Raw genomic sequence first — 27,988 nt, 5'->3', positions numbered from 1 at the left:
GTCAAGAGGAAAGAAATTATAATGACATCAAATAAATGATCTAACAGAGCATCTCAAAGATCTAGAAACACAAGAACAAATCAAACACCAAATTAGCAGAAGGAAGGACCTAGTAAATATTACAGAAGAAATAAATAAAACTAATACCATAAAGATGATATAGAAGATTAGTGAAGGGGCAGCACTCTGGTGTAGCTGGCAAAGCTGCTGCCTGTGGTGCTGCCATCTCATATGGGCACCAATTTTGAATCACAGGTGCTCCACTTCTGATCTATCTCCCTGTTAATGAGCCTAGGAAAACAGAAGAAGATGGCCCAGGTCCTTGGGTCCCTTCACCCACATGGAAGATCTGAAGGAAGCTCCTGGCTGCTGGCTGCAGATCAGACCATGTTTGGTAGTTGTAGGCATTTGGAGAGTAAACCAGCAGATGGAAGATCTCTCTCTCTTTCTCTCTCTCTTCTCTCTCTGTACCTCTGCCTTTAAATTAAACAAATAAATCTTTTTTAAAAAAATCAGTGAAATGAAGAGGTGATTTTTGAAAAATAAACAAAATTGATAAACCATTGGCTCAACTAACCATAAAAAGGTGTGTCTGTGTAGCAGGGGGAGACTCAAATTAATAAAATCAGAGATGAAAAAGGAGATGTTGCAATATGTACCACAGGAATGAAAAGAATCATTAGAATTACTACAAAGAACCCTATGTCAAAAAATTGGAAATTCTAGAATAAATGGATAGATTTCTTGACACATACAATCTACCAAAATTGAGTCATGAAGACAGAATACCTAAATAGATCCATAACCAAGATGGAGATTGAATAAAGAAACTAATAAACCTAATAAAATACCAGGACCAGATAGCTTCACTGCTGAATTATCACAAACTTTTAAATAGTTAATCTCAATTCTTCTTGATCTCTTCAAAACAACTAAAGGGAAGGGAATCTTCACAAACTCCTTCTATAAGGGCTGCATCACAATATTTCCAAAACTGAAAACAAAGAAAGAGAACTATAGACCAATGTCCCCATGAAAATAGATCTAAAAAGCCTCAAAAAAGTACCAGTTAACCAAATTCAAGAACATATCAAAAAGATCATTCACTGGATCAAGTAGGATTTATCCTTGGAGTGTAGGGATGGTTCAACATACACAAATCAATAAACATGATACATCATTTTAATAGATTGAAGGAACAAAACAAAATGATTACCTCAATAGATGCAGAGAAAGCATTTGATAAAATACAAAATTATTTCAGGATATAAATCTTAAGCAAGTTGGATATAGAAGGAATATACTTCAACACAATCATGGCAATATATGACAAATCCACAGCCAGCATCACAGTGACTAAGGAAAAACTGGAACCTTTTCTACTAATATATGTAACCAGACAAAAATGTCAACTTTCATCATTACTATTCAATATAGTTCTGGAAGTTTTAGCCAGAACCATTAGACAACAAGAAGAAATCAAAGGAATACAAATAGGAAAGGAGGAAGTTAAATTACCCCTGTTTGCAGATGATATGATCCTATACATAGGAGAACCAAAAGACTATACTAAGAGATCATTGGAACTTATGAGGGAGTTTGGCAAATAGCAAAAGCATACACAAATAATACTCTGTCTGAGAAGAACTTGTAAGATCAATCCCATTCACAACCAATACAAAGAAATTTAAATATCTTGAGATAAATTTAACCAAGGATGTGAAAGATCTCTACAATAAAAATTATAAAATATTAAGAAAAATAAAGAAGATACAAAAATGGAAAATGTTCCATCCTCATGGATTGGAAAAATTGATAGTCACCAAAATGTCCACACTACCCAAAGCAATTTACAGATTCAATGTGATACCAATCAAAATACCAAGGACATTCTACTAAGATCTAGAAAAAAAACTCTAAAATTCATATGGAATCAAAAGAGATCCCAAATAGATAAAGCAACCCTAAACAATAAAAATAAAGCTGGAGGCATCAGAATACTAGATTTCAAGATATATAACAGGGCTGTTACTATCTGAATAGCCTGTGACTGGTGCAAGGAAAGAAATACAGACCAATGGAACAAATTAGGAATCACAGAAATTAATCCACACATCTACAATTAACTACTCTTTGATAAACAAGCTAAGGTCAATCCCTTGAGAAAGGACATTCTCTTCAATAAATGCTGTTGGGTAAAATTGAATCTCTGCATGCAGAAGTACGAATCAAGACCACTATTTTACACTCTACAAAAATTAACACATAATGGATCAAGGATCTGAACTTAAGATCTAAAACTATCAAATTACTAAAGAAAAACATAGAGACAATACTACTAGACATTGGCATAGAAAAGGAGTGCTTGGATAAGACTCCAGAAGCATAGACAATAAAGGCACAAACAGAAAAATAGTATTACAACAAGCTAAGAAGTTTCTGCACAGCAAAGGAAATATTCAACAAAATAAAGAGGCAACTCACAGAATGGGAGAAAATATTTGCAATCTACACATCTGATAAAGGATTAATTTCCAGAATAGGAAAGGAGCTCAAGGTAGTCAACAACAACAAAACAAGCAATCTAGTTAAGAAATGAGCTAAGGACATGAGCAGACATTTTTCAAAGGGTGAAATACAAATGCCAACAGACACATGAAAAGATGCTCAGGATCACTAGCCATCAGGTAAATGCAAATAAAAAATACCAAGTGGTTTCACCTCACACCAGTTAGAATGGCTATATCCAAAAGTCAAAAAATATTAAATGTTAGCAAGGATTTGGGGGGTTAGGTACGCAAAAATACACTGTTGGTGGGAATGTAAACTAGCATCACCTTTATGGAATACAGTATGGCATTTTCTCAGAACTCTGAAAATACATCTACTTTATGACCCAGCTATTCCACTCCTGAGAATTTACTCAAAAGAAATGAAATCAGCATATGAGTTATTTGTACCCCCATGCTCATTTGTACCCCATTTGTACCCCAGCTCAACTTACAATAGCTAAGATGGAATCAACCCAGATATCTAACAACTGATGACTGGATAAGAAATTATAGTATATGAAAAAGAATGAAATCCTGTCTTTTGCAACAAAAATGGATGCAATTAGAGACTATTATGCTAAATGAAATAAGCCAGTCCCCAAAGATAACTATCATAGGTTGTCTCTGATTTTTGGTAACTAATACACAGAGTACCAAAAAACTATACTGAATATCAGCAAAACTGACATTCTGAGGTTTATTATTATTTATAGCAACTGCCAGGGCTGGACTTGGCTGAAGCCAGAAGCCAGGAATTTCTTCCAGGTCTACCATGTGTGTGGAAGAGGCCCAAGCACCTGGGTCATCTTCTGCTTTTCCCAAGCCACTACAAGGGAGCTGGATTGGAAGAGGAGCAGTAGGGTCTCAAATCTGTGCCAATAAAGGATGCTGACATCCCAGGCAGAGGCTTTACTTACTAGCAGGAAGTTGTATCAAAAGCATGGTATGCAGTACTTGAACTGGCACTCCAATATGGGATGCAGGTGTTGCAAGCAGTAGCTTAATCCACTGCATCACAATGCCCACCCTTGTTTATTAACTTTTTAAATAACTTAATGCAGGTCAGTGTTGTGCTTCAGCAGATTAAAGCACTTGAAGGTTATCATCCAATAGGAGTCCTGGCTGGTCCACTTGTGATCAATCTCCTTGCTAAGGTGTATGGGAAAGCAGAGGAAAGGGCCTGAATACCTGGACCCCTGAATACCTGGACGACCACGTGGAAGACCCAGATAGAGCTTCAGGGTCCTGGTTTCATCCTGGCCCAGCCCCAGCCTTTGCAGCCATTTTGGGAGCAAACGAGCAGATGAAAGATTTCTCTTTCTCTGTCTCTCTCTCTAATTCTGCTTTCCACTAAATCTTTAAGAAAATTGAAAACTTAATGTGCATGGTTCACAGTGACATCCTTTGATCTGAGTATTAGTCTAGTTCCCTTGGATCTATGATTCTTGTCTCCAGTTTGTTTCTATTCTCTTCTTCCTGTTACAAATCCTTTTCTTCACTTTGTAAGTGACATAGTTTCTTTTGTCATGCTCTGTCAGTGCTTTATTTCCTCTGCCATTTGAGAAAAAGTTACTTTTTTTTTGTTGTGCATAATCGAGATGTTATTGGTGTTGAGAATCAATACACAGGCCCTTCAATGTGTACAAAATTCTTAGCATACATACCGAAAATCTGAAAAGCCATGCATTGTTGTTCCAGTGACTTTCCAGCTTTAAGTTTGGAAGCAACTCTTCCTTAAGAGGCAGTTGAGTACCAATTGTTCAAATGTTGCTGTTTCATAAATCCCACTAATTCACAATTTAATATCACATACACACACACTCATATTTTCAATCTTTCACAGTACATTGGAAAACTATTAAGAAAACTAGACTACCACAACCAAAGATGTTACAGAGTGCACACAGTTCTGACAGGGCAACAAAGAGTTGTTTATGGGGAAACAATTCTACGAAGCAACATAGGAGAAGTAATAGAAAATATTCAAGACAGATTAAATGCACCATTGTGTCCAAAAATTGTCATTTAGTATGCATTTTATTGTAGGATATAAAAATCACCCCCTTATGGAATATTAAGCTGACATCCAAAACAGTCAAAGCCTCCCATAATTCAATATCCCACTATCTTCTGGTTGTACCAAAAAATAAATAAATAAACAAACAACCAATAAATGATTTCACCTGTTAAAAACTCATTTACATTTTAAAAATGGGATAAAGAGGGCTTCCATCCTTCTCCAAAATGTTTCTAGAGCTATTAAAAAACTTGCATTTACAAAATAATTGACAAATCATTCCTCTGGATTATACAAGAAGGGAGCCAGGGACCACTGACAAGACATGGCATACGATTTGAATCAGACTTGGCTTCTTGCTCTTCTGCTTCAACAGAGGCTGGCCTCTTTTTTCATGTTGAGTTTTTCCATTTTCTGCATCCAAATCTTTAGCTTCTTGGTTAACCACCTCGGCCTGTTTTCCCTTTTCTCCTCTTCTCCTTTGCTTGCACTTTCTTGTCTGATGACTTATCCTTCCCTGGAGTCTTCTTGGGCTTTGTTTCCACTTTTGCAGAAGGAGGTTTCTTTCCCTTCACGGCCCCTTCGGCAGGGCTGACCTTCTTTGGCATCTTGGCTGTGGCAAGGGTCGGTGCTGAGTGCCTGCGGGCCATGTTCATTGAGAACCTTCATGAAGCTGAGCTGCCTGGCCCCTGCCACTCCTTGGGAAAAAGCTGCTTAACAGTGACGTCCCATATAGTAATTCCAATTTCCTCAATGTTTTCACCTTTATCTATTTCCACTGAAAATTTTGAGTCCGTAGATGTGCTTCTTAGATTTTTAAAATTCTTCCTTAGTCAAATCATTTTTGCCTAATAATTTATTTACTAGTCAGGAACATTCATGTATTTTTACAAAGTTTAGAACATGTATATTATTGTCATTTATTTCATTGAGATAGAGACCTGCGTGGAGAGCGTGGGAGCCCACAGTTCGGGACACCAGCAGCAGACTCAACACACCAGCGCTGGAACGCGAGGTGAGCCGAACCTCAATAGCCCGAGACACCGGCAGGCAAGCAGAGAGAGGAGACTAGAGGGAACGACCCCCGGGGGGGGGGGGGGGAGTTCACCAGGCTAACTGGAAGAGAGAGAGAGAGAAAAAAAAAAAGGTGACTGGTACGGACACGGGTTTCTCTCTCTCCGCTCACCTCTCAAGGGCGAGCAAGACAAAGAGCAGGCGCCATCTTGGACATACGTCATAAGCAGAGCGACCTCAGGTCTGCACCGGCCCTGAGCCTAGCAGAAAAACCTGACTCTGGGCGGGGCGAATTAACAGGAGATTAGGACCTAGTAAATTTGTGGTGCTACTGAACTGAGACTGTGAAAAAAGAGACGGTGGGGGAGAGAACTCATGGAATTCACGTGAGCACTCTCCAGAGACGCTACAATTCCGTAACTTTGGCAACCCAGTGGGAGACTGAAGGAGAATTTGAGCCCACTCTGAGGGCCGAACAGATTCCCTGTGTGGTCCTTGGGAAAGAGCTTCCGATCTCTGGCTCCTGTGGGTATATCATTTGCCTGCTAACTACCTCCAACTTCGTTCAGCTGTGCAGAATTACTTCCCTTTTGAATCAAAAAAAAAAAAAAAAAAAAGAGAGAGAGAGGTCCACCATGCCTAACCTGGGAGTGTCACCTTTGGCACAACAAACAGAGCTCTCAGGCCACACCCATCTCAAGCCCTAAGGCTCCATCAAAAACAGACAGTCCACTTAATCTAGAGTCATAGTATAACAAGAAAAAGCACCACAGTGAAGAAACCAAATATCTCCAATATGCCAAATAACAAATGCAAAAACCGAGGTAATAAAAACAAGGAAGTCACCATGACGCCCTCAAATGAAAAAGACACCCCAATTCAAGATTATGAAGATGATGACATAGAAGAAATGCAAGAAGCAGATCTCAAAAAATTGATAAGAACATTAAGAAGTTCTCAAAAACAAATTCTGGAACTACACAAATCCTTAATGGACAAGATAGAAAATCTCTCTCGTGAAAATGAAATATTAAGGAGGAATCAAAATGAAACGAAACAACTAGTACAACAGGAAACTGTGATAGTGACTGAAGTGAAGAATTCAATAGATCAAATGAAAAACACAATAGAGAGCCTTACAAACAGAATGGGTGAAGCAGAAGAGAGAATATCGGACTTAGAAGACAGAGAACAGGAAAGGATACAGTCAGACCAAAGAAAAGAAGAGGAAATTAGAAATCTAAAACATATTGTCAGGAATCTGCAGGATACTATTAAAAAAACCAACATTCGGGTTCTAGGAGTTCCTGAAGGCATGGAGAGAGAGAAAGGATTAGAAGGCCTTTTTAGTGAGATATTAGCAGAAAATTTCCCAGGTTTGGAGAAGGACAGAGACATCCTAGTACAGGAAGCTCACTGAACCCCTAATAAACACGACCAAAAGAGATCCTCACCACGACACGTTGTAATTAAACTCTCCACAGTGAAACATAAAGAAAAGATCCTAAAATGTGCAAGAGAGAAACGTCAGATTACTCTCAGAGGATCTCCAATCAGACTCACAGATGACTTCTCATCAGAAACCCTACAAGCTAGGAGGGAATGGCAAGATATAGCCCAGGTACTAAGAGAGAACAACTGCCAGCCCAGAATATTATATCCTGCAAAGCTATCATTTGTGAATGAAGGTGAAATAAAGACTTTTCATAGCAAACAGAAATTGAAAGAATTTGGCGCCACTCGTCCAGCCCTGCAAAAGATGCTTAAAGATGTGTTACACACAGAAACACAGAAACACAGTCATCAACATGAAAGAAGGTAAAGGAAGGAAACCAAGGAAGGAAACCTCACAGCAAAAGATCACAGGGAATTCAAAGCATATATTAGAACTTATCTTTGGCAAATGGCAGGGCAAAGTTACCACTTATCATTAGTCACATTGAATGTGAATGGCCTGAACTGTCCAGTTAAAAGACACCGATTGGCTGATTGGGTTAAGGAACAAAACCCATCTATTTGCTGCTTACAAGAAACACATCTTTCCAACAAAGATCCATACAGACTGAAAGTGAAAGGCTGGAAAAAGATATACCATGCCAACAGAAATGAAAAAAGAGCGGGCGTAGCCATCTTAATATCAGACAACATAAACTTTACCACAAAAACCGTTAAGAGAGACAAAGAGGGACACTACATAATGATTAAGGGAACAATTCAACAGGAAGATATAACAATTATCAATGTATATGCACCTAACTACAGGGCACCGGTTTATCTAAAAGATTTGTTTCATTGAGATAAAATTCAAATGCAGTGAAATGAACAGATCTTTAGTGTAATTTTTAGGAGTTTAGTTATTCATTCTGTAGCCAACAGTTCAGTGAAAGTATAGAACTATGCTGTCAATCAAGAAAGTTCCTCTCGCTGTTCCTGCCAGCACCTATTTGCCCTACTCTGATTCTGTTCTTTTCCACCATAAATTACTTGCACTAGTTCTAGAACTTCACATAAATGAAATCATACACCATGGTTTCTTTGTATAGGAATTCATTCATACGGTTGTACATACCAGGGTAGTATTCCATTTATAAAAGTACCGCAATTTGTTTTTCCTTTCTTTCAATAGTCATATGCATTGTCTGTATTTGGTACTATTACAAAGAAATATATTATGAATATAGACAGGCATACATAATTTATACCTAGGAGAGGAAAAACAGAAGCATATGTTTAATTGCCAAGGTGACCAAGTAAGTGTTATATAACTTCAGGAGAAGCTGTGAAGCCTTTTCTCAAAGTGGTTGTGTAGTTTTATGCTTTCCTTGATAATGAGGAGGTTTCTGCTTCCAGCCATGAGTGTGTAGCTACATTCCGTCTCACCAACCTGAACACAACATAATAAGCAAACATGGGGAGATTTTGAAAGGTGGAAAAGAAAGAGTGCACTAATAGGGAACCTCAAGAATTGAGGAATGACATCACAGTGATTTCCCTGGGTTTCCTTATTGCCTTTCATAAATGCTTGAGAGTATGCCATGGAAGCTTTAAATGTAGAATGCCCATAAGCATAAATAAAATAAGCTCCTACAAAGCATATTTGTTCTGGCTAAAGGTACAGGAAAAGGATGAGTATTGAAATAGATAGCTTTCTTGACAAAACATCCATTACCCTAACCAACAGTCTATAGGAAAACTGCCCCTTGCCTTATGATTTCCATGGGCTCAAGAGACAGTGATCTTCAATTTCCCATTCAGGGGTCTAGTGGAGAGCTGAACTTAACAAGGGGGTGTGAGACCAGACTAGTCAACACTTGGCTTCCTTCCCCACAGATGGTGTCGGGACAGCCCAACAGGAAGCTATGTCCACCTCTAGCCAATGCTTAAAAGGAAGTACTGGGATATATACTCACATACGTATGTTTTTACAATATGATATATGTATATATGTACTTATATTTTCTTCAACCTTTTTATTTCCTTAAAAATGATTTTTAAAAACAAAATATTTTAATTTTAATGGGGTTCCTTTTTTTACATTTTTATAATTGATATTTTTTGTCCTCTCTAAGAAATCTTTATTTCTGCCAAAGCATGGATATATTAGCCTATATTTTCATCTCTCAGTCTTATAGTTGTAGCTTTTATATTTGGAAGTATAGTTTATCTCTTATAGGTGTATCTTGAATTTATTTTTTGTATTGCTTGGAGAAGGAATCCAGCTTCATTTTCATCAAGCAGAATTCTTTTAAAAGGCTTTCTTTTCAGACTATATATGCAAAGGTCTATTTCTATCCTCTTGATTCTTTTCCAGTGACCTACTTTTCTCATCTTATTCTAACTCAGCACTGTCCTGATTACTGTAATTGCTGAATTTGAACTTATATAGTATGAGTTTCACTTTGTTCTTTTCTAAGATTGCTTTTTGGCTATCAACATTTCTGTGTTTCCATATAAATTTCAGAAACAGCTTGTCAATTTCTATAAAAGAGCATGTTTGGGTTTTCATTGAGCTTGCATTATACATATAACTAAACTAATATCAAGATTAATTCATCAAATTCACAAGCATGATGTGTGTTTCCATTTACTTCAGTCCTTTTTAATATCTCATAGATATGTATGTTTAACAGTATGGACTTTGAAACTTTTAAAAATTTATTTCTAATTATTTTATGATTTTTAGCTATTTTACGTGGTTTTGGAGGCTGGTTTTTGTTCTTTATTGCTTCAAATTTATAATTATATATGATACTTCTGAATATTGAACTTACCTAGTTTAATTTCCACTTTGGTTTTTCCTTTTCCTCTCCAGCTCCAGTGAAATCTCACCATGCTGGGTTTGGGAATTTCTCAGAGTAGTGCCTGGGTTCAAGTCTCAGCTCTCGTTTCCATTCTAGCTTTGCATTCTTGCACACCATTGGAGGCAGCACATAATGTCTACCATCTACATTGGGTGATCTGAGTTGAGTGCCCAGCTCCTAGTTTCAGTCTGTTCCACCCTGGTTGTTGCAGGAATTCGTGGGGTAAGCAGAAGGGAGATATCTCTCCATCTCTCTGACTGTCTGTCAGTCTGCCTTCTGTCTCTGCCTTTCAAGTAAATAAATCTCATCACACTATATTTTTATGTTCCCTTTTTATCTCTAATTTCACAATCTCCATGTTCTCTCAAAGTTGAAAATGCAAAGTAAATGCCTAAAATTTATCTCTCTTATATATTCAATCTTATCAGCTCTTCAACAAAACAAAATCCTCTCACTTATCCTACCGTTTTTTTAAGTTAATGTTATAGAGGTTTTCTATTTACATATATTTTCCCTAAAAATAACTGACATGTTTTCATTGAATGTATTTATTCTCCCCTTAGTTAGAATCCTCTTTTCATATATGAAAAGGGATATCTTAGAGATTAAAGCATGTCTATAATTTATTAATTGAACCAACGTTTCTTAGAACTGGGGAGAGATGGAGCCACAAGTAGTCATAAAAGGAAAATATATTCTTCATTGCTTTCTTTTTATTTCTTGATACCATAATGCCATTTTCCATGTTTCTACATGTATGACAGCAAGATTAGCTATGCCATGGTCTCATCCACTGGTGCCCATTGCTGTTCAGGAATTAGCCTGATGGTAACAGGTGTAAGATATGAGTCAGGTTCCCAACAACCCTTGGTAGCCTTTGCTTTTGCTTTGGATCCCCAGTAACAAAAAGATTCACAAATGTCATGTTGCTAGAATATCATCATCACATTCCCTGTATGAGTGATCTTTTCATTATTACAAATAAATATCTAAGATAAATATTGTGAAGGAAGGAGGTTTGTTTTTTCTCTTGATTTTGGAGGCTCACAGTCCAAGATCAGGAAGGACCCATTGTTAAGCTGTCTGGTGGGCCAGTAGGCTGGCAATGGTGGAATAGGTGCAAAGGAATGATCAGTGGGCAAACCAGAAAGAAGAGACAGAATCCCGGCCCACCTCTCAGTCTTTTACAGGCAATTCTCTCCAAACAACTACCTTCCATGGGTACTCCTTGATGATCTAAGGACCTTCTTCTATGCCCATCTTCTGAACATTGTAACTGGATTGAGTCTCCACCTTACCAGTCCTATAATTTATGTCTTGAGGGTTAAACATCTGCAAGAATTAAGAGGCAAAATCATATTCAAACTATAGCACTCTCCTTAGACACTTGGGGGGATACTAATGAGTGTGTTACTGACTAAAGAAGAGAGTTGAAGATGATCTCTAGAGTCATCATTTTGATCTTGGCTGCATTGTTTCCAGCGGAAATGCATCAAGGATTAAGGAAGTTTGTCACTCTCTTCCTTGGTCAGCTGTAATGTTTTGATTGGTATGGTAAGAATGAGGAGGGTGCATGTTACAGAAACATGTACAAGTAATCATCTCAGCTCAACATTACTTTTTAATTAAAATGATTAATTAGTTATATTTTCAATTTGTAAATTATACTTGTATGAAAATATTAATTTTCTTCAACATGGTTTAAAAAAGGAAGGTCATAATTCAAAAGTACTTTAATCAACTTAGATCCAGGAAGAAAAATTTCCTGGTTTTAAAGTAAAATATTCACCACCTTCTTTTTTTTATCAGTATAAACAAAGTTAGAACTAAGATATATACACTACTTACTGGCTGTCAGACTGTGACAAGAAACAGGAAAAAAAAGTTACTCTTTCCTAGTAGTTATATTACTTTAAGGCTTAAAGCAAAGTATAAAAGTGTTATCTGAAACATGAGAAACATTGCTCTTACAATATCAGTTTTCTAACAAAGAGAGTCCCTTTGGGGGTTCTTCCTTGGATATCAAAATAATGAGGGAAAGAGCCCATTTAAATTTCCTTCATCAGTATACATACACACATGCTGATTTGGCATATGTATTATGTGAACTGCAGGATGAATCTATTAAAGCTCCTCTGATTTCCCAGGATTTGTAGTTAGAGAAACAGACAGATGGATTTTCAATGTAAAGTTCATGCCCTTACACTTCAACCACTCTTCCAAAGCAGTAAGGATGGGGCACTTTGTGTAGAAGATGAAGATATTCCCTATAAAACCATTTAAAGAAATAAGTGCCTTCCCATGTCCTACATATAAAAAAATTCCATCCATAGAAATCTAGTCAGAAAACCAATCTGCAATCCATTTGAGAATGTACATGGGCCCCAACTTCACCTCTGAAGCCCCAGCTTGCGCTTCCTGATTGACACATGGCCCCTTTTCCTATCACACCCATTGTTCCAGGGGGCATGTTCTGACTTGGGGAGCACATTCATGACAGTAGGCTAAAATCCTGCTCAGTGATAGATAGCATCACTCATCTTCTGAGATCAGGATTCTAATTAAAAACTTTATGCTGAGTTTCATTTGAGTTTTCGCACATTTTGAAACACAAAATCCCATTTGAGATCATTGAGATTTTATTTTATTCATATTTGGTTTTCTAAACAATGACTGATATTTCCAAAGATACCCTACAAGCATATGGTGTATTTGAAAGAGAATGGCAGTCTAGTCAAGAATCCTTAGAAAAATCATTAACATGTGAAGCATGTCTGAAAGTGTGTGTGGTTCCAAGGATCAATATTCTTACAATAACATCATTTTAAGTAAAAATAAATTTAAAAAAGTTCAATCCTCAACTAAAGTGTGCACAGACGTGTACATCAAGGATAAATAACAATATATATCTTGGGAAGTCCCCCAAGTGGATTCTTAAAATATTGCATCCACCTATACTAGGAAACAGTTCTCTATAATTTTTTATCTTTTCAAAGATGTTTGTATTCTTAGATAGCCTGGGGACACAAAGGACCTCACAGAAGTATAGAAGGCAGAACTGTTCAGAGATAATGTTTTCCTCCAGGACAAAACTTCAGCAGGCTTACTTCTAGCCTTTATGAAAGATTGAAGTTTTCTAGGCTTGAGGTTAATTTCTTGGACACAACCAACAGGTATACAGGGATCAGCTGGCCTCATCATGGACATGTGAGAACTGAGGCATAAGGAATGAGCATAAGGATATGCAAATAGTCTAACTGCTACTATTGCTTTGAGTAATAACTTGGCCTTTTTCTCTAATGTGCAGGAGTCTCAGGTATTCTGCTAGCATCCTGGAAGCTTTAGCAGACTAGGTTATTAAATTGCAAGTAGGAGAAAAAATCTTTGGCCCTTCATACTTCTTGATACCAACACCTGTGTATGTATTTTAATATAACACCAGTTTCTAAAAGAAATGTGTTCAGGGCAAGGACAATAACATGAAGGAGGCCCTAGAAAATGAATTATCTAAGGAAGATGATTGTTCAGTGTGGACAGGACAAAAAGAGAGTAGCAACACCAGAAATTCTCTATTCTACTTCCTTCTGAAACCCCAAGACTTATCTGGAAATAGTGTCCATCAAATCAGCCAAAGGGAACATGAACTGACATGGAGAGAAATATTATATGTTCCAGGGATATAAGTACCCGGGCATAAACTGGATAATCTCTACCAATGAAAGATTTAAAAAGAAAAATATTGATAAGGAACATAATAAATGTCTTCAGAGAGAAAGAGCAATATTACAGAAACATGTAGCAAATACTAGCAGTTACAATAGAAAAAGTCTCTTTGAAGATACTGGATGTGAAAATAAACAGGAGCTGGCACTGTGGTGTAGTAGGTAAAGCTGCAGCCTACAATGCCTGCATCCCATATGGGCACAGGTTCAAGACCCTACTGCTCCACTTCTGATCCAGCTCTCCACTAAAGCCTAGGAAATCAATAGAAGATGGCCCAACCGCTTGGACCCCTGCACTGGTGTGGGAGACCCAGAAGAAGCTCCTGGCTTCCAGCTTCGGATTTGTGCAGCTCTGGCTATTGGGGCCATCGGGGAGTGAACCAGTGGATGGAAGACCTCTCTCTCTCTCTCCCTCTGCCTCTCTGTAACTCTTCCTTTCAAATAAATGAATAAATAAATAAATAAACATGTAGTATTTGAAATAAATAATTGAATTTTGAAATATATAACAGATACACTTAAATAAATCAAGTAGTGTTCTGGAAAATAGTTTTAAGCATCTGACTATTTCAGGGAAGGATGAAGGATGAAAGATAAAGAAAAATATAAGAGATGTGGAAAATAAAAGCATAAGTGTCAATTTATGTGAGATAAAAGTCTTGACTGAAGAGCAAATGGTGATGTTGGAAAAGATTCAGTATCTAGAGAAATAGTGCCTGAAATCCTTCCTGCACATGTACATTCTCACATCCAAATGTTTTATTTGGAGAATATCTCCAGCATATATTAGAGGAAACAAATTTATAACCACTTAAATACATTATAGGGAAATACAAGAATCCTGAGGACTAAGAAAATTTTGAAGGATTTGAGAGAAAAAAAAAGGTAGATTATCTACAAAAAACAAAGCAACATGAGACTTCTTATCAGAAACAATATTTACATATTTTTAAAGGAAAATATTTCAACTATAATTTTAACTGTCACTAATTTAAAGTAAGGGTATATTTTAAATGATATTTTTAGACAGAGAAGCCCCCAAAATTAATCAACCAAAGATCTTTGAAAGAACTGTAAAAGTAGCCTATTAGAAGAGAAATGAATCAAAGAGAATGTTAAAAGTATTTGAGAGATAAAGATTACTTAATTACTCAGACAGGTTTATTATAAACAAATTTTTATGGTTACTAATTGTAAAAATTCAGGACTAAACACTAGATTAAGACATTCAATGAGCTCCCAATAAGTTTGGAACTCAAAAGGAAGTGATACCAAGCAAACACACTGATCTTAGCTCAAAAACTGGTGAGGAAAGATAAAAATACACACTGACCTTAATAAACAAAAAGAAAACAATGTAAGATAAAAATAAAATGCATAACTTTTAAATGAGCAGGATTAAAGTTGATCTATCCCAATGAAGGTATAAAAGGAGAAAAAATACAATGATAAATGATAAATAGAAATTTTAAAACAAGATAATAAAAATATTCCCTGCTTGGAGAGTTGTTCACATGAAGGTACTTGGGCTAAATTCACCACTCAAAAGTCTGAGATTCTCGCCTGGGGAGCCGCCGCCATGAAGGTCGAACTGTGCAGTTTCAGCGGGTATAAGATCTATCCCGGACACGGGAGGCGCTATGCCAGGACCGACAGGAAGGTTTTCCAATTTCTTAACGCAAAATGCGAGTGTGCGTTTCTTTCCAAGAGAAATCCTCGGCAGATAAACTGGACTGTCCTCTACAGAAGAAAACATAAAAAGGGGCAGTCGGAAGAAATTCAAAAGAAAAGAACTCGTCGTGCAGTCAAATTCCAGAGAGCCATCACTGGTGCATCTCTTGCTGATATAATGGCCAAGAGAAATCAGAAACCTGAAGTTAGAAAGGCTCAACGAGAACAAGCTATCAGGGCTGCCAAGGAAGCCAAAAAGGCTAAGCAGGCTTCTAAAAAGACAGCAATGGCTGCTGCTAAGGTTCCTACAAAGGCAGCACCTAAGCAAAAGATTGTAAAACCTGTGAAGGTTTCTGCTCCCCGAGTTGGTGGAAAACGCTAAGTTGGCGCATCAGATTTTTAAATAAAAAAAATTGGAGTATGAAAAAAAAAAGTCTGAGATTCTCAGGGTGAATTTATAAAAGATCCAGAATGGTACTGGCTAAAATCTGGAAATACATAGAAGAAAATTTCAGAAAAGTAGAACAGAAAGATTAATGATGAATTGTCATGCCAATAATGTCTAGAGTACTAATTTTAATATTTTTAGATAAAAGAGAATTTAATGTCATAAAACTTCAGAAGAAGAAACAGAGAACTGTATTCAAATAAAGAAACACTAGATTCAGAAGATTGAATCAATATCCCCATCCCATATATGGATCTAGCATCATCTTTAAAGGTGAAAAACAACATTTGAGAAAAATCTAAGAGATAAGTGCAGGAATTCATTAGTCAGGAGGAAGCAGAATATTTGTGAGCATACTTACTACATTCAATAAACAGATATAAAACATTTTATATCACCAAGCACAATGTAGGAACACTCATTCTAAAAATATTTTTCAAAGACAGATAACATTCAATAAATCCTAATAAATAAACATTGAAACTATGCCCCCAAAACAGATAACCAAAAGAAAAAGAAAAAAAAAACCTTTTGTTTGTAATCAAAATGAATTACTATCAAATAACCTTTAGCTTAGACAGAATATTTTGAAGGAAATTAAACAATAATTAGAAATAAATTAAAGTGAAACCATTATGTCAAAATCAATACTTAAGGACACTGGTTGAATGATGAGAAAGATCTGAGATCCATAAAATTGTAATATAATAGTGGGCCAGCGCTGTGGCACAGTGGGTTAAAGCCCTGGCCTGAAGCACCAGCATCCCATATGGGCACCGGTTCTAGTCCCAGCTGCTCCTCTTCCAATCCAGTTCTCTGCTATGGTCTGGGAAAGCAATAGAAGATGACCCAAGTCCTTGGGACTCTGTCCCCATGTGGGAGACCCAGAAGAATCTCCTGGCTCCTAGCTTCAGATTGGCGCAGCTCCGGACATTGCAGCCATCTAGGGAGTGAACTAGTAAATGGAAGACCTCTCTCTCTGTCTCTACCTCTCTCTGTAACTCTGTCTTTCAAATAAATAAAATAAATATTTTTAAAAGAAACTTTCTGATATAAATAAACATCTCTGGCTAAATAGGAGAGAAGTCACATAAATGAAATACGGAAGAGAAGAATTCATAGATAGAGATAGGTGATAGATAGATAAGTAGATAGGTAGATAGATAGACAGAGAGATAGACAATAATTAGCTACTGTTAACAGCAACCTTAATTTCCAAAGAATCTTAGGTTAAGAATCTAGTTTTTTCTCGGATTCCATAGTTAATGGGATTGATAGCCTGCTTGTCTGTGTTTAGCCATTTGCATTTCATGGACTGTGAATTAGCCTTGTCCATGGATCAGTAAATTGTGATTCACTGGTCAAAATTAAGCTGTTGCTTATTTTTAAGAATGAGGTATTTTAGAGCATATTCACATTCATTCATTCACATGTTGTTTATGGTTGTTCTGCACTACAACAGCAGGGTGCAGGAGTCTGCAACAGATAACACCTGGCCTCCAAAGTCTAAAATATTTATGATCTAGTCCTTTACGATGAAAGACCACTGACCTTGGATCTAGACCATTATTAGAGAGCGCTCACCTCTGGAAGATCTTCTCAGTGCAAAGATGGTACCAGTCTTTTAACAACTTTCTGTCTTTATTATTAAAGGCATCATTGAGGGGGCCGGCGCTGTGGTGTAGTGGGTAAAGCCATTGGCTGCAGTGCTGGCATCCCATATGGGCACCAGTTCAAGTCCCCATTTTCAACTCAGCTCAGCCCGGTCGTTGCAGTCAACTGGGGAATGAACCAGCCAACGGAAGACTTCTCTTTCTCTGTGCCTCTGCTTCTCTCTCTGTGTAATTCTGACTTTCAAATAAATAAATAAATCTTTAAAAAAAGGTATCATTGAGTGAAATGTCTACTGGGACTATCCAGTTTTCTATGACAGTCCTGTACATGCATAAAGATCAAGCTTATGGGGCCCGCACTGTGGCACAATAGGTTAATTCTCTGCAGTGCCAGCATCCCATTTGGGCACTGTTTCTAGTCCTGGCTGCTTTATTTCCAATCCAGCTCTCTTCTATGGCCTACCAAGTGCTTGGGCCCCTGCACCCATATGGGAGACCCAGAAGAAGCACCTGGCTCCTGGCTTCGGATCCGTGTAGCTCCAGCCGTTGTGGCCATTTGGGGAATGAATCAACGGAAGGAAGACCTTTCTCTCTGTCTCTCCCTCTCACTGTCTGTAACTCTACCTCTAAAATAATAAATAAAATCCTTAAAGAAAAAAAACAAAACATCAAGCTTATGACCACCCATTAGACTTTTGTGGTAGGGACTAATATCTACAGCTCATTTGTCTACAGATCATTTGCTATAACTTTCCATGTGTTGTTCTACTCTCATTGTCTTTTTTTTAAAGATTTGCTTATTTATTTGAAAGTCAGAATTATACAGAGAGAGGAGAGGCAGAGAGAGAGATCTTCTATCCACTGGTTAATTCCCCAAATGGCTCCAACAGCAGGAACTGCACCAATCCAAAGCCAGGAGCCAGGAGCTTCTTCCAGGTCTCGGATGCGGGTGTAGGGGCTCAAGCATTTGGGCCAGCTTCTACTGCTTTCCTAGGCCACAGCTGAGAGCTGGATCGGAAGTGAAGCAGCCAGGTCTCCAACCGACGTCCATATGGAATGCCAGCGCTTCAGGCCAGGACATTAACACGCTGTACCACAGCACAGGCCCCTCATTGTCTTTCAATAAATTCCTAGAGAAACTTGCTTTCCCCAACATGCAAAAAATGCTTATTTACCACAATCTCTATGCCATTGAAGAGTATCTGATGAAAACTTAACAAATATTATTGATTAAATGAATATAAGAATCTATATTATTTTGAATCTGTTTTTAACATTTGTCTACCTTTCCTAACTTTGTGTTAATCACAAATATGATAAACTTTTTTTTTGTTTAACAGAGTTAGCGAGAGAGAGAGACAGAGAGAAAGGTCTTCCTTCCGTTGGCTCACCCCCCAAATGGCTGCCATGGCCGGAGCTACACCTATCTGAAGCCAGGAGCCAGGTGCTTCCTTCTGGTCTCCCATGCGGGTGCAGGGCCCAAGCACCTGGGCCATCCTCCACTGCACTCCCAGGCCACAGTAGAGAGCTAGACTGGAAGAGGAGCAACCGGTACTAGAACCTGGCACCCATATGGGATGCTGGTGCTGCAGGTGAAGGATTAACCAAATGAGCCAAGGCACCAGCCCCTCAAATATGATAAACTTGCCTCTGTCATCATCGAGGTTTTGACAAAATGTTTAAAAAGGACCAAAGGCAATTCCTGATAAACCCACTTAAGATCTAGGTTGAAATAAACTATCCAACACAGAATCTATAAAGGAATAGCAAAACATAATAAAAAAAAAAGCAAGGTATCTGCACTGAATTTATTTCTATTTCTTAAAGATCATCTGTTAAATAATGTGTCTTGAAAGCTTGCCATTATTCAGTGCCTAATATTGCACTGAATTAGTCACTTTGACACATAGCATTTTATCCTCTCTGCTCTGACAGATAATAGAAGTGTGACTCCAAGAAAATGAAATAACCAGCCCAAGATCACAAGGCCAGAGTGTGAGAGCTAGTTCACAGAAGGATCTGATCAGCTAAAACCTGTGTCTTTAATCACTAGGCTGAGCTGTCTTAGAATCTGCCTGATTCTAGAACAATTTTTTTCTCTTTTTTAAACTTTTTTTTAAGATTTACTAATTTATTTAAAAATCACAGTTACAACAAGAAAGGGAAAGAACAGAGAGAGGAGAGAACTCTTTCATTTGCTGGTTCACTGCCCAAATGGTCACAACAGCCAAGGCTGGCAGAAGCCAGGAACCAGGAGCTTTATCTGGGTTTCCCATGTGGGTGCAGAGACCAAGCACTTGAGCCATCCTTTCCTGCTTTCCCAGATACATTATCAGGATCTGAATCAGAAGCGGAGCAGATAGGACTTGAACTGGTGCCCATATGGGATACCGGCACTGCAGACGGTGGCTTAACCCACTGCACCACTGCAACAGCCCCTGGAAAAAAATTAACATAACGAAAAAGAGGCTGACATACATTTTCTCTTAAGGGCCATGCAATATTTTAGATCTACAGGCCATAGAAAAGATGCAACTCAGCTGTGCTATTACAGCAAAAAAGAAGCCAATGGAAATATGTAAACAAACATCAGTGGTTGAGTTCCAATAAAAATTTATTACAAAAACAAGTGAAAAGTTGGATTTGACCTTGGGCCAAGGTTTCTGAATCATGATCTATATCCATGCCTATTCCTTGCTTATCACAGCAAAATAAGTTTTAAGAAATTCTTTATCCATAAACTAGATCAACAATGGTACTCTCAATATGCTCATGCTAATGATAACATTTCTAGGAAAGAAAGTGAGTTATAATTGAGTAAAATTTCCAGTGAGCCAACCAGTCAACAGTGCATTTCTTGGAGAGTTGCAGCACATTACAGTTTATCTGGATGGATGAATAAATTTTATTGTACAGTTTTAACTAATTAGCCCTCTCAAAGTACAAAAGATTTCTGAATAGAAATAACAGATTAAAGATAATACTAATAATGAAAACATAAGCAAGCAACAATAAAATGGTAAAACAGGCCCATCTTCACATGGTATAAGATCTTAGTCAGACAGACTGAACAGGAAAAAAAAATTGAATAACATCTAACAACAGGGAGGATTTTTGATGTTTCCTTGAAATATTATTGATAACAGAGGAGTAGGCAATTTGTAAATTCCATAAATATATGTGTGTTCTCCCCCTTTAATGTACAGAAGAGCATAATCAAATCCAGCTGTATATTGTATCTTTCTCTATAAAATCTCCCCTCCCCTTTTCATGTATATATACTTAGAGCAAAATCTCATCCATCTTTAGTCCTTAGTATTGCATTCTGCATTTGTGTAGCCAGCCTCCAAACATGTACCCAAATATCCCACCTCTTGGTATTTATACCTTCGTGTCATTGCTTTCCCAGATTGTGTTAAGGTTGAACTGGTTAAGTAATAGAATATGGCAAAAGTGTTGCCGTGTTAATTCTCAGCCTAGATCATAAAAGGCATTGTGGCTCTTGTTTCTTTCCCTCTCTCTCTCTCTCTTTCTCCCTCCCCACTGCCCCACACACACCAGGATCTCTCTTTCTGGTGGTAGTTAGCTGCCATTCCACAAGGGCACTTTAACAGCTTAGGGAGAGATGTATGCAGTGAGGGAGTAAAGCTTCCTCCCATTAGGTACATGAGTGAGTCCCATCAAGCCTGGCTGACACACTGACTGTAACTACATAAGAGGCTCTGAGCCAAAGCCACCCAGCTAAGCTGCACCAAAATTCCTGATTCACCCAAACTGTGAAATAATAAATGTTTATGGTTTTAAGCCACTAAATTTTTAGATAATTTGTTATGCAATGTAGATAACTAACACATATTGTAATTTATGGCAAAACAAAATACAGACTACCATGTAACAGTGTCCTCAATGGTTTGTTTAATATGCCCTTTTTATTCAATCTACAACCAAGTTTTTTATTTAACCATGTATTGAAATTGTCTTTTGACCCATCCTTGACCAAACTAAATTCACAAATTATCCCATGAAATTCCTATCTTTCAAAGCTTTTTTCACTGCTCTATCACTTCCAAGAAGTCATGTTGTGGTTTTCTTTCTCCCTTTCATCTATAGATCCACTCACCACATTGCCAATTTTCCCATTTGGTTCAATAAATGGAAATGTAAGCATCCCAAGGGTAATCTAAGTTCACTTTTCAGACTTTCAGATCTTTTTCATCCCATCCAACACTGATGTTGGGATCCAGAAAATCACCCCAAAGTGAAGATCTGAGAAACAAAGCTTCTTTTTGACCTACTCCTTGCCTGTTTATTCCTTTCATTCTACCACACAGCAAACCATGGCAACTAGAACTCCCCTTTCCCAAGGCAAGTCACAGACACAAAAACCCCACTTCCCCCGAATCCAAAAATGCTACTCTAAATGTCACAAACCTTTCCATGGAAGAGTTGGCCATAAGGAAATCTGATCTGCCTTGTCTGAATGTAGGTCATAACACCCCAGTCCAGAAAGGGTCCTGCCACTTATTGGAGAGGAAGCAACGCTGCACAGAGGTGCCAAGAACCTGAGCAGAATGCCCCTGCTGCCTGTCCACTCCCTCAGCCTATTACTACTGGATCATACTCTGTCCACTCATCTTTTTCACATGGACGTCCATGTTTCATTGAGTCCATGTTTCATTGAGTCCAGTTCACCCCTGATCATTGTGTCTTCAATCCGAAATTTCCTGTGTTTCGCAAACCCGTGATCAAGTGAATTTATCGAGTCTCTGTTGTTAACCAGTCTTATGTTACAGGGATGCTGGCTCTGGCCCTTTATGACTAGCAGGAAAGGAATCACCCTTTTCCCACCCCTCCCCTGAGCTTTAAGCTCAATGACAAGGTTTTATGACTAAAAAGGGTCTCAATTCACAAACTTTAATATTTTAGGTCTAGAGAGATCAAGCAACCTCCCCGAGATCAAACAGTGACAGGTCTGCATCAGATTCCAGGGATTCTATTTCTGTCTAGCCCTGTTTCCACGTCTTCACTTTAAAACAAACAAACAAAAGATGATGTTTGTATGACAGTTAACAGGCCTCAGAGCCAAAGGAAAAGGGTTATATCTAAGTCCATGTTTTTTATGGAATTCTTTAAGTCCCATCACAACTCCATTCATGTTTATTATTTTATCATGCCAAATATTCCATTTTTAAGCAAGTAAGAGCCAGGTTTAAAAAATCAGAAATGAAAGAAAACTAAGACGAGAGGAAGTTGCATTCATGATTTATTTGAAGACCTACGTTTTAAACAATGTTCCTCTTTCCAGATTTCTGGACAGTTTTGTCAGAGAGAACATTCTACCTGCCGGGTCTCCCTTTGATCCCGGCTATGATTACAACTAATGATTCCCAGCTGTGTTCTCCGTGGTGCATTTGCTCTTTCTGTGCATTTGGTACTCCAGGGATAAGATACCGGGGGTATAGAAATGTATATGTGTATGTATCCCAAAGATACACAAGGAAATGGATATTTAAATGCATCTAAGTACAATTTTCATAGAAGGTTATATCTCAATTGGTGGGATTAAACAGTTCACCCACTGAGAAAAGAGGATACCCACATGCAGTGCTGTTTGGTTTATCTCCACTATTCACATTCACTCTTTGATCAGGTTCCATCCAGTATTTTTTCTCATGGAGAATTCTATCAGGACAGATGGCTGTTGTAACAATCTCAACTGAGTTTAGCAGACAAAATGGAGCGGCTATATCTGAAGGTACCATTTAGGAAGAGATTTTCTAATTCTACCCATGCAATGTGCTAGTAACAGTAAGTATAGAACAATAAATAGTTCTTGAATAATAAAAAGAAATAATGTACCAAATGATAATCCGTGAATCCTCAGTTATTTTTGTCCACAGTTATATTGTCCTCAGTTATAGTTTCCATAATATTCCACATCAACAATGTTTAAACTTTTTTCATCCATGATTCAGATATCATTTTCACATGGCAGATAACATTTATACAAATATCTAGAACTCTGAAAATTTTCGTGATTAAGTAACATGTTTAACATTCGTAACCATCAGTAAAAAGCCATTCACATCACGTCTGCATTAAACAGGTGATTGTGTGCTATGCAACATTGCAAGGTGTCAGTTTCATCTGTCCTTTTGAAGAATTCAAATCAAGATGAAAATAAGACCATCACATTGTTTTAAAACTTTTTTGAATCTTTAAAAATCTGGAGAAAGCCATCATTATAATCTTCAATCCTTTAAGTACTAGTATTTACAAATTAAGAAAGTCTTCACAGTTGTTTATGACATAAAATTGTGGAGAATCATTTACCTACATATCTGTTGATTTCTAAAGAGATGGAATTGGATTAGTATACTGAAAAATATCACTATGGGGATGTGGAAATGGACAGAAATCTAAATATCTGGCTTACTATTTATCTAAATAATTCATTAAGGTTAGCACCACGCCTGGTTTTGGATTCAGAGAAAAGTGTGTTTAAAAATTAATTATTTTTGGGACTATCACTGTGGCACAGAGGGTTAAAGCCCCAGCGTGGAACAGCAGCATCCCATATGGGTGCCGGTTCAAGTCCTGGCTGCTCCACTTTCGATCCAGCTCTCTGCTATGGCCTGGGAAAGCAGTAGAAGATGGTCCAAGCCCTTGTGCCTCTGCACCCATATGGGAGACCTAGAAGAATCTCCTAGCTCCTGGCTTCGGATCAGCTCAGCTCTGGCCGTTGCAGTCATTTGGGGAGTGAACTAGTGGAATGGAAGACCTCTCTCTCTCTCTCTGGCTCTACTTCTCTCTGTAATTCTGCCTTTCAAATAAATAAAGTAATTCTTTAAAAAAAATTATTTTCTCTGTCACTGTAGTAGTCTGCTTTCCACTACTTCAATGAAATACCTGAGGCAATCATCTTTAGAAACAGAAAAGGTTTATTTTGTTCACAGTTTGGGAGTTTATGTCCAAGATTGGTCAGTCCCATTAATTGACATCTAGAAAGAGTAGTGGATGTCAGTGGTGAGCCTGGAAGATGAGAGGGTGAACAAACTCAAATTTTAGGACACTCCCCCATTTATCCAAGGATCTCTCACTAGACTCACCTCTTAAATCCCAAAATTGGATTACATTTCCACCCTTTAAGTATCATTAAATTATGCCTTTAGGACTTAAACATCTGTGTTTATTTGAACTATGGCAGTTCAAATAAAATGAAAACTACAGTTTTCAGACTATAGCCGTCATCTACTAGCTATATGAAGTTTGACAAGTGACTTAATTTCACTCAGCTCCAGTAAAAGTTGGAATAACAAAGTTATTAGAAATATTAAATTAGAGGCAGACTTGTGGTGCAGTGGGTTAAGACACCAGGTGGGACGCCCACATCCCATGTCTGCATTCCTGGAACTGAGTCCTCACCTGGCTTCTGATCTAGCTTCCTCCTAATGAGCATCATGGAAGTCAGAAGGCGATGGTTTTAGTATTTGTGTCCCTGCCACCCATGTGCAAGATCCAGATGGAATTCCTGGCTCCTGGCCTTGGCCTGGCCCATCCCTAGCAGTTGTAGGCATTTAGGGCATTAAACCAGCAGATGGAAAATCAATCATTCTCTCTCTCTCTCTCCCTCTCTCTCCATCACTCTGCCATTCAAACAAATAAAAATAAATAAATAAATCTAAAACACAGTTGAAGGTGACTACTAGCTAAAAAACAGTTCAGAAAAGTTGGATTAAATATTTAAAAATATTAAATATACAGTTGACTCATCTTTATTTCTAATTTCACCATCTGTAGATTCAAGCAACCATGGTTTGAAAACTTTTCTTAAAAGGTTTATTCATCTACTTGAAAGTCAGAGTTAGAGAGAGGGAGAGACAGAGAGAGAGGTCTTCTATCTACTGGCTCACTTCCCAGATGACCACAACAGCCAGGGCTGAGCCAAGTTGAAACCAAGAGCCGAGAGCTTAATCCAAGTCTCCCACATACGTGCAAGGGCCCAAGCACCTGGGCCATCTTCTGCTGCTTTTGCAGATATATTAACAGGGAACAGGGAACTGGATCAGAAATAGAGTAGCCAGGACCAGAACCAGCATCTATATGGGATGTCAGTCACAGATGGCATCTTTGCCTGCGCCACCACAATTCCAGCCCACAAAATAATTTTAAAAATTCCTCTCTTTACTAAACATTTATGGATTTTATTCCTTCTCATTTTTCCTAAACAATATGACTTACATAGTATTTACATAGTGTTAGATATGATAAGTAATCTAGAGGTAATGGTTTATATTGTCCAGGAGGATGTGCATAGGCTAGATGCAAATGCTATGCCATTTTATAGAAAGGACCGGAGCACCTGCAGATTTTGATACCCCTGAGGCCCCGGAATGAATTCTCCCATGGATCACAAAGGACAGCTATATGTAATATTTCCCTGTATGTCTTGGCTGTTGTCTATTTTTTTTTTTTTGAGATTTAAAAGTATTTATTAGAATCAAGGACCTCCAGGCAAAGTTGCACGGAGTTTCTATTTCTGATGTATGAGATGTGCATTTGCCACCCTAAAATATGACTCTTGTAGACCAGAATAAACCACCTAAACGTGCATCTTTGTCATAAGGATTATTTGGAGAAACAGCAGACACAGGAGAAACTCTGAAAACAACCTATGCTACACTTTTGTGTTGTTTTGTTGTTGTTGTTGTTTTGTTTTGTTTTGACAGGCAGAGTGGACAGTGAGAGAGAGAGAGAGAGAGAGAGAGAGAGAAAGGTCTTCCTTTTGCCGTTGGCTCACCCTCCAATAGCCACCGCGGCCAGCGCATTGCGGCGGGCACATCGAGCTGATCCAAAGCCAGGAGCCAGGTGCTTCTCCTGGTCTCCCATGCAGGTGCAGGGCCCAAGCACTTGGGCCATCCTCCACTGCACTCCCGGGCCACAGCAGAGAGCTGGCCTGAAAGAGGGGCAACCAGGACAGAATCCAGTGCCCTTACCGGGACTAGAACCCGGTGTGCTGGTGCCGCAGGCGGAGGATTAGCCTATTGAGCCACGGCACCAGCAGTACGCTACACTTTTGTAAGGAAAATTATTTTTCTTTTTTAAAAAAGAAGGCTCCATTTGTAAGGTTCTCTCTGTCCTGGGTCAGGAAGAGAAGGATGACAATAAGTCACTCACCAATGTGGAAAGAATAGTGGTAGATCTACAAGAACAAACCTTGTGCTTTTTCTAGTCACCCCCTCCTAACTTGTCTTTTCCTCACCCTTTTCCCATTGTTTGCAGTTGAAGACATAATGTAAGACCTAATTCTGGGCCCCTTCTTTGAGATCTACTGCATTACTAAGACACCCCAGAGAATCTCTCTCTCTCTCTCTCTCACACACACATACACACTCACACATTAATAAACTTCCCTTCCCCCCCCTACCCCGGCCCTTTTACTGACTGAGATCAGTACATTGGAAATTGTTTTATTCTTCTCCTGCACTACTCAGCACCCATGCTTTTCCATGTTTTGTTGGATTTGGAAGTTCAGGAATTCCTTTAAGACTCTCTTGCAGCTACAATCATGGATGAAATTTAGTTCTGCCAAAGAGATGTTCTGGTAAGACATTTGGAAGTTGGGAGCATGATAAAGGCCATTTTATCTGCAGTAAAACAGCCTTCTGGGATGGAGAGGTGGAAGTGGCTGGCTTCCCTCTGCACGCCACTGCCAGTTATCAGCTTTGGGACTGCGAGACAGTCTGGCAGCAGCAGCTTCACAAAGTGCAATACAGCTGTTCAGCAATAATATGAAAACCTGAAACCCTGACTTTCACTCTCCAGTCTGTTCCAATAATTTTGCTAGCATCTGATGGAATTCAAGACACGTTGCCCCAAAATATGGCTTCTTAGCATTTAAGAAAATATCAGAAGTAAGGTAGTCTTGCCCACCTGTCCCTCACTCTTCTACCCTGAAGCAGCTCATCAACCCTAGGATGAATGTTTTGACCTTCCCTGAAGCAGATTATTGGCTCCTCACTGTAGCAGTGCCCTTCCTATACGTAGAGGAAAGAGACAACCTTATCTCTGAAGAACACATACTCAGAGCTGCACAAACAGGTCTTGCAAAGTTTTCCCCAGTTTATTAGCATTAGATTAATCTTTTTTAACAAAATCATATTTCTCCATATCTATCCACTGCATAAGAAAGAAACATGTAAGGGCCAGTGTTGTGGCATAGCTGGTGAAGGCACTCACTGCCTGTGATGCCGGCATCTCGTACGGGAGTTGGTTGGTATACGGGCTGCTCCATTTCAGAACCAGTTCCCTGCTAATGTGCCTGGGGAAGCAGCAGAAGATGACACAAGTGGTTGGGCTTCTGCCTCCCACATGAGAGGGATGAAGCTCCTGGATCCGGGCTTCTGCCTGGCCAAGCTCTGGCCATTGCAGCCACCTAGGAGTGTACCAATTAATGGAAGGTTCCTTCTCTCTCTCTCTCTCTCTCCCTCTCTCTCTCTCACTCTGACTTTAAAGTAAATAAATGAATTAGTTAAACAAAAAGCATGTTGATTATTTTCTTAGGTCTCCATTTCCTTATAAAGGCCCATGTCACATGCAACTAAGTAAACTTGTATGCTTTTCTTATTATGCTTTTCTTATTAATTTATC

General features: G+C 38.5%; 2 protein-coding genes across 10 annotated transcripts in view; one reads left to right on the top strand and one right to left on the bottom strand.

Annotated features, from left to right (window-relative positions):
• Window positions 1–27,988, bottom strand: part of C6H8orf34 (chromosome 6 C8orf34 homolog) — a 498,572-nt gene that overhangs the window by 212,438 nt on the left and 258,146 nt on the right. The gene's annotated exons all lie outside the window — the stretch shown is intronic.
• LOC100346954 (large ribosomal subunit protein eL24-like) lies at window positions 15,175–15,705 on the top strand. Its single transcript, XM_051843822.3, has one exon. It carries the CDS (start codon window positions 15,186–15,188, stop codon window positions 15,657–15,659), a length of 474 nt encoding a protein of 157 aa, XP_051699782.2. The 5' UTR covers window positions 15,175–15,185; the 3' UTR covers window positions 15,660–15,705.

The sequence above is a fragment of the Oryctolagus cuniculus genome, chromosome 6 (assembly GCF_051225735.1).
Source record: "Oryctolagus cuniculus isolate XC-2025 breed Fujian yellow rabbit chromosome 6, ASM5122573v1, whole genome shotgun sequence".
Taxonomy (NCBI): Eukaryota; Metazoa; Chordata; class Mammalia; order Lagomorpha; family Leporidae; genus Oryctolagus; species Oryctolagus cuniculus.
The sequence above is the reverse complement of the archived record's forward strand: the minus strand, read 5'-3'. Positions and strand labels throughout refer to the sequence as shown.

Coding starts and splice junctions, on each gene's coding strand:
- LOC100346954 (XM_051843822.3), top strand. CDS start 15,186: ATGAAGGTCGAACTGTGCAGTTTCAGCGGGTATAAGATCTATCCCGGA.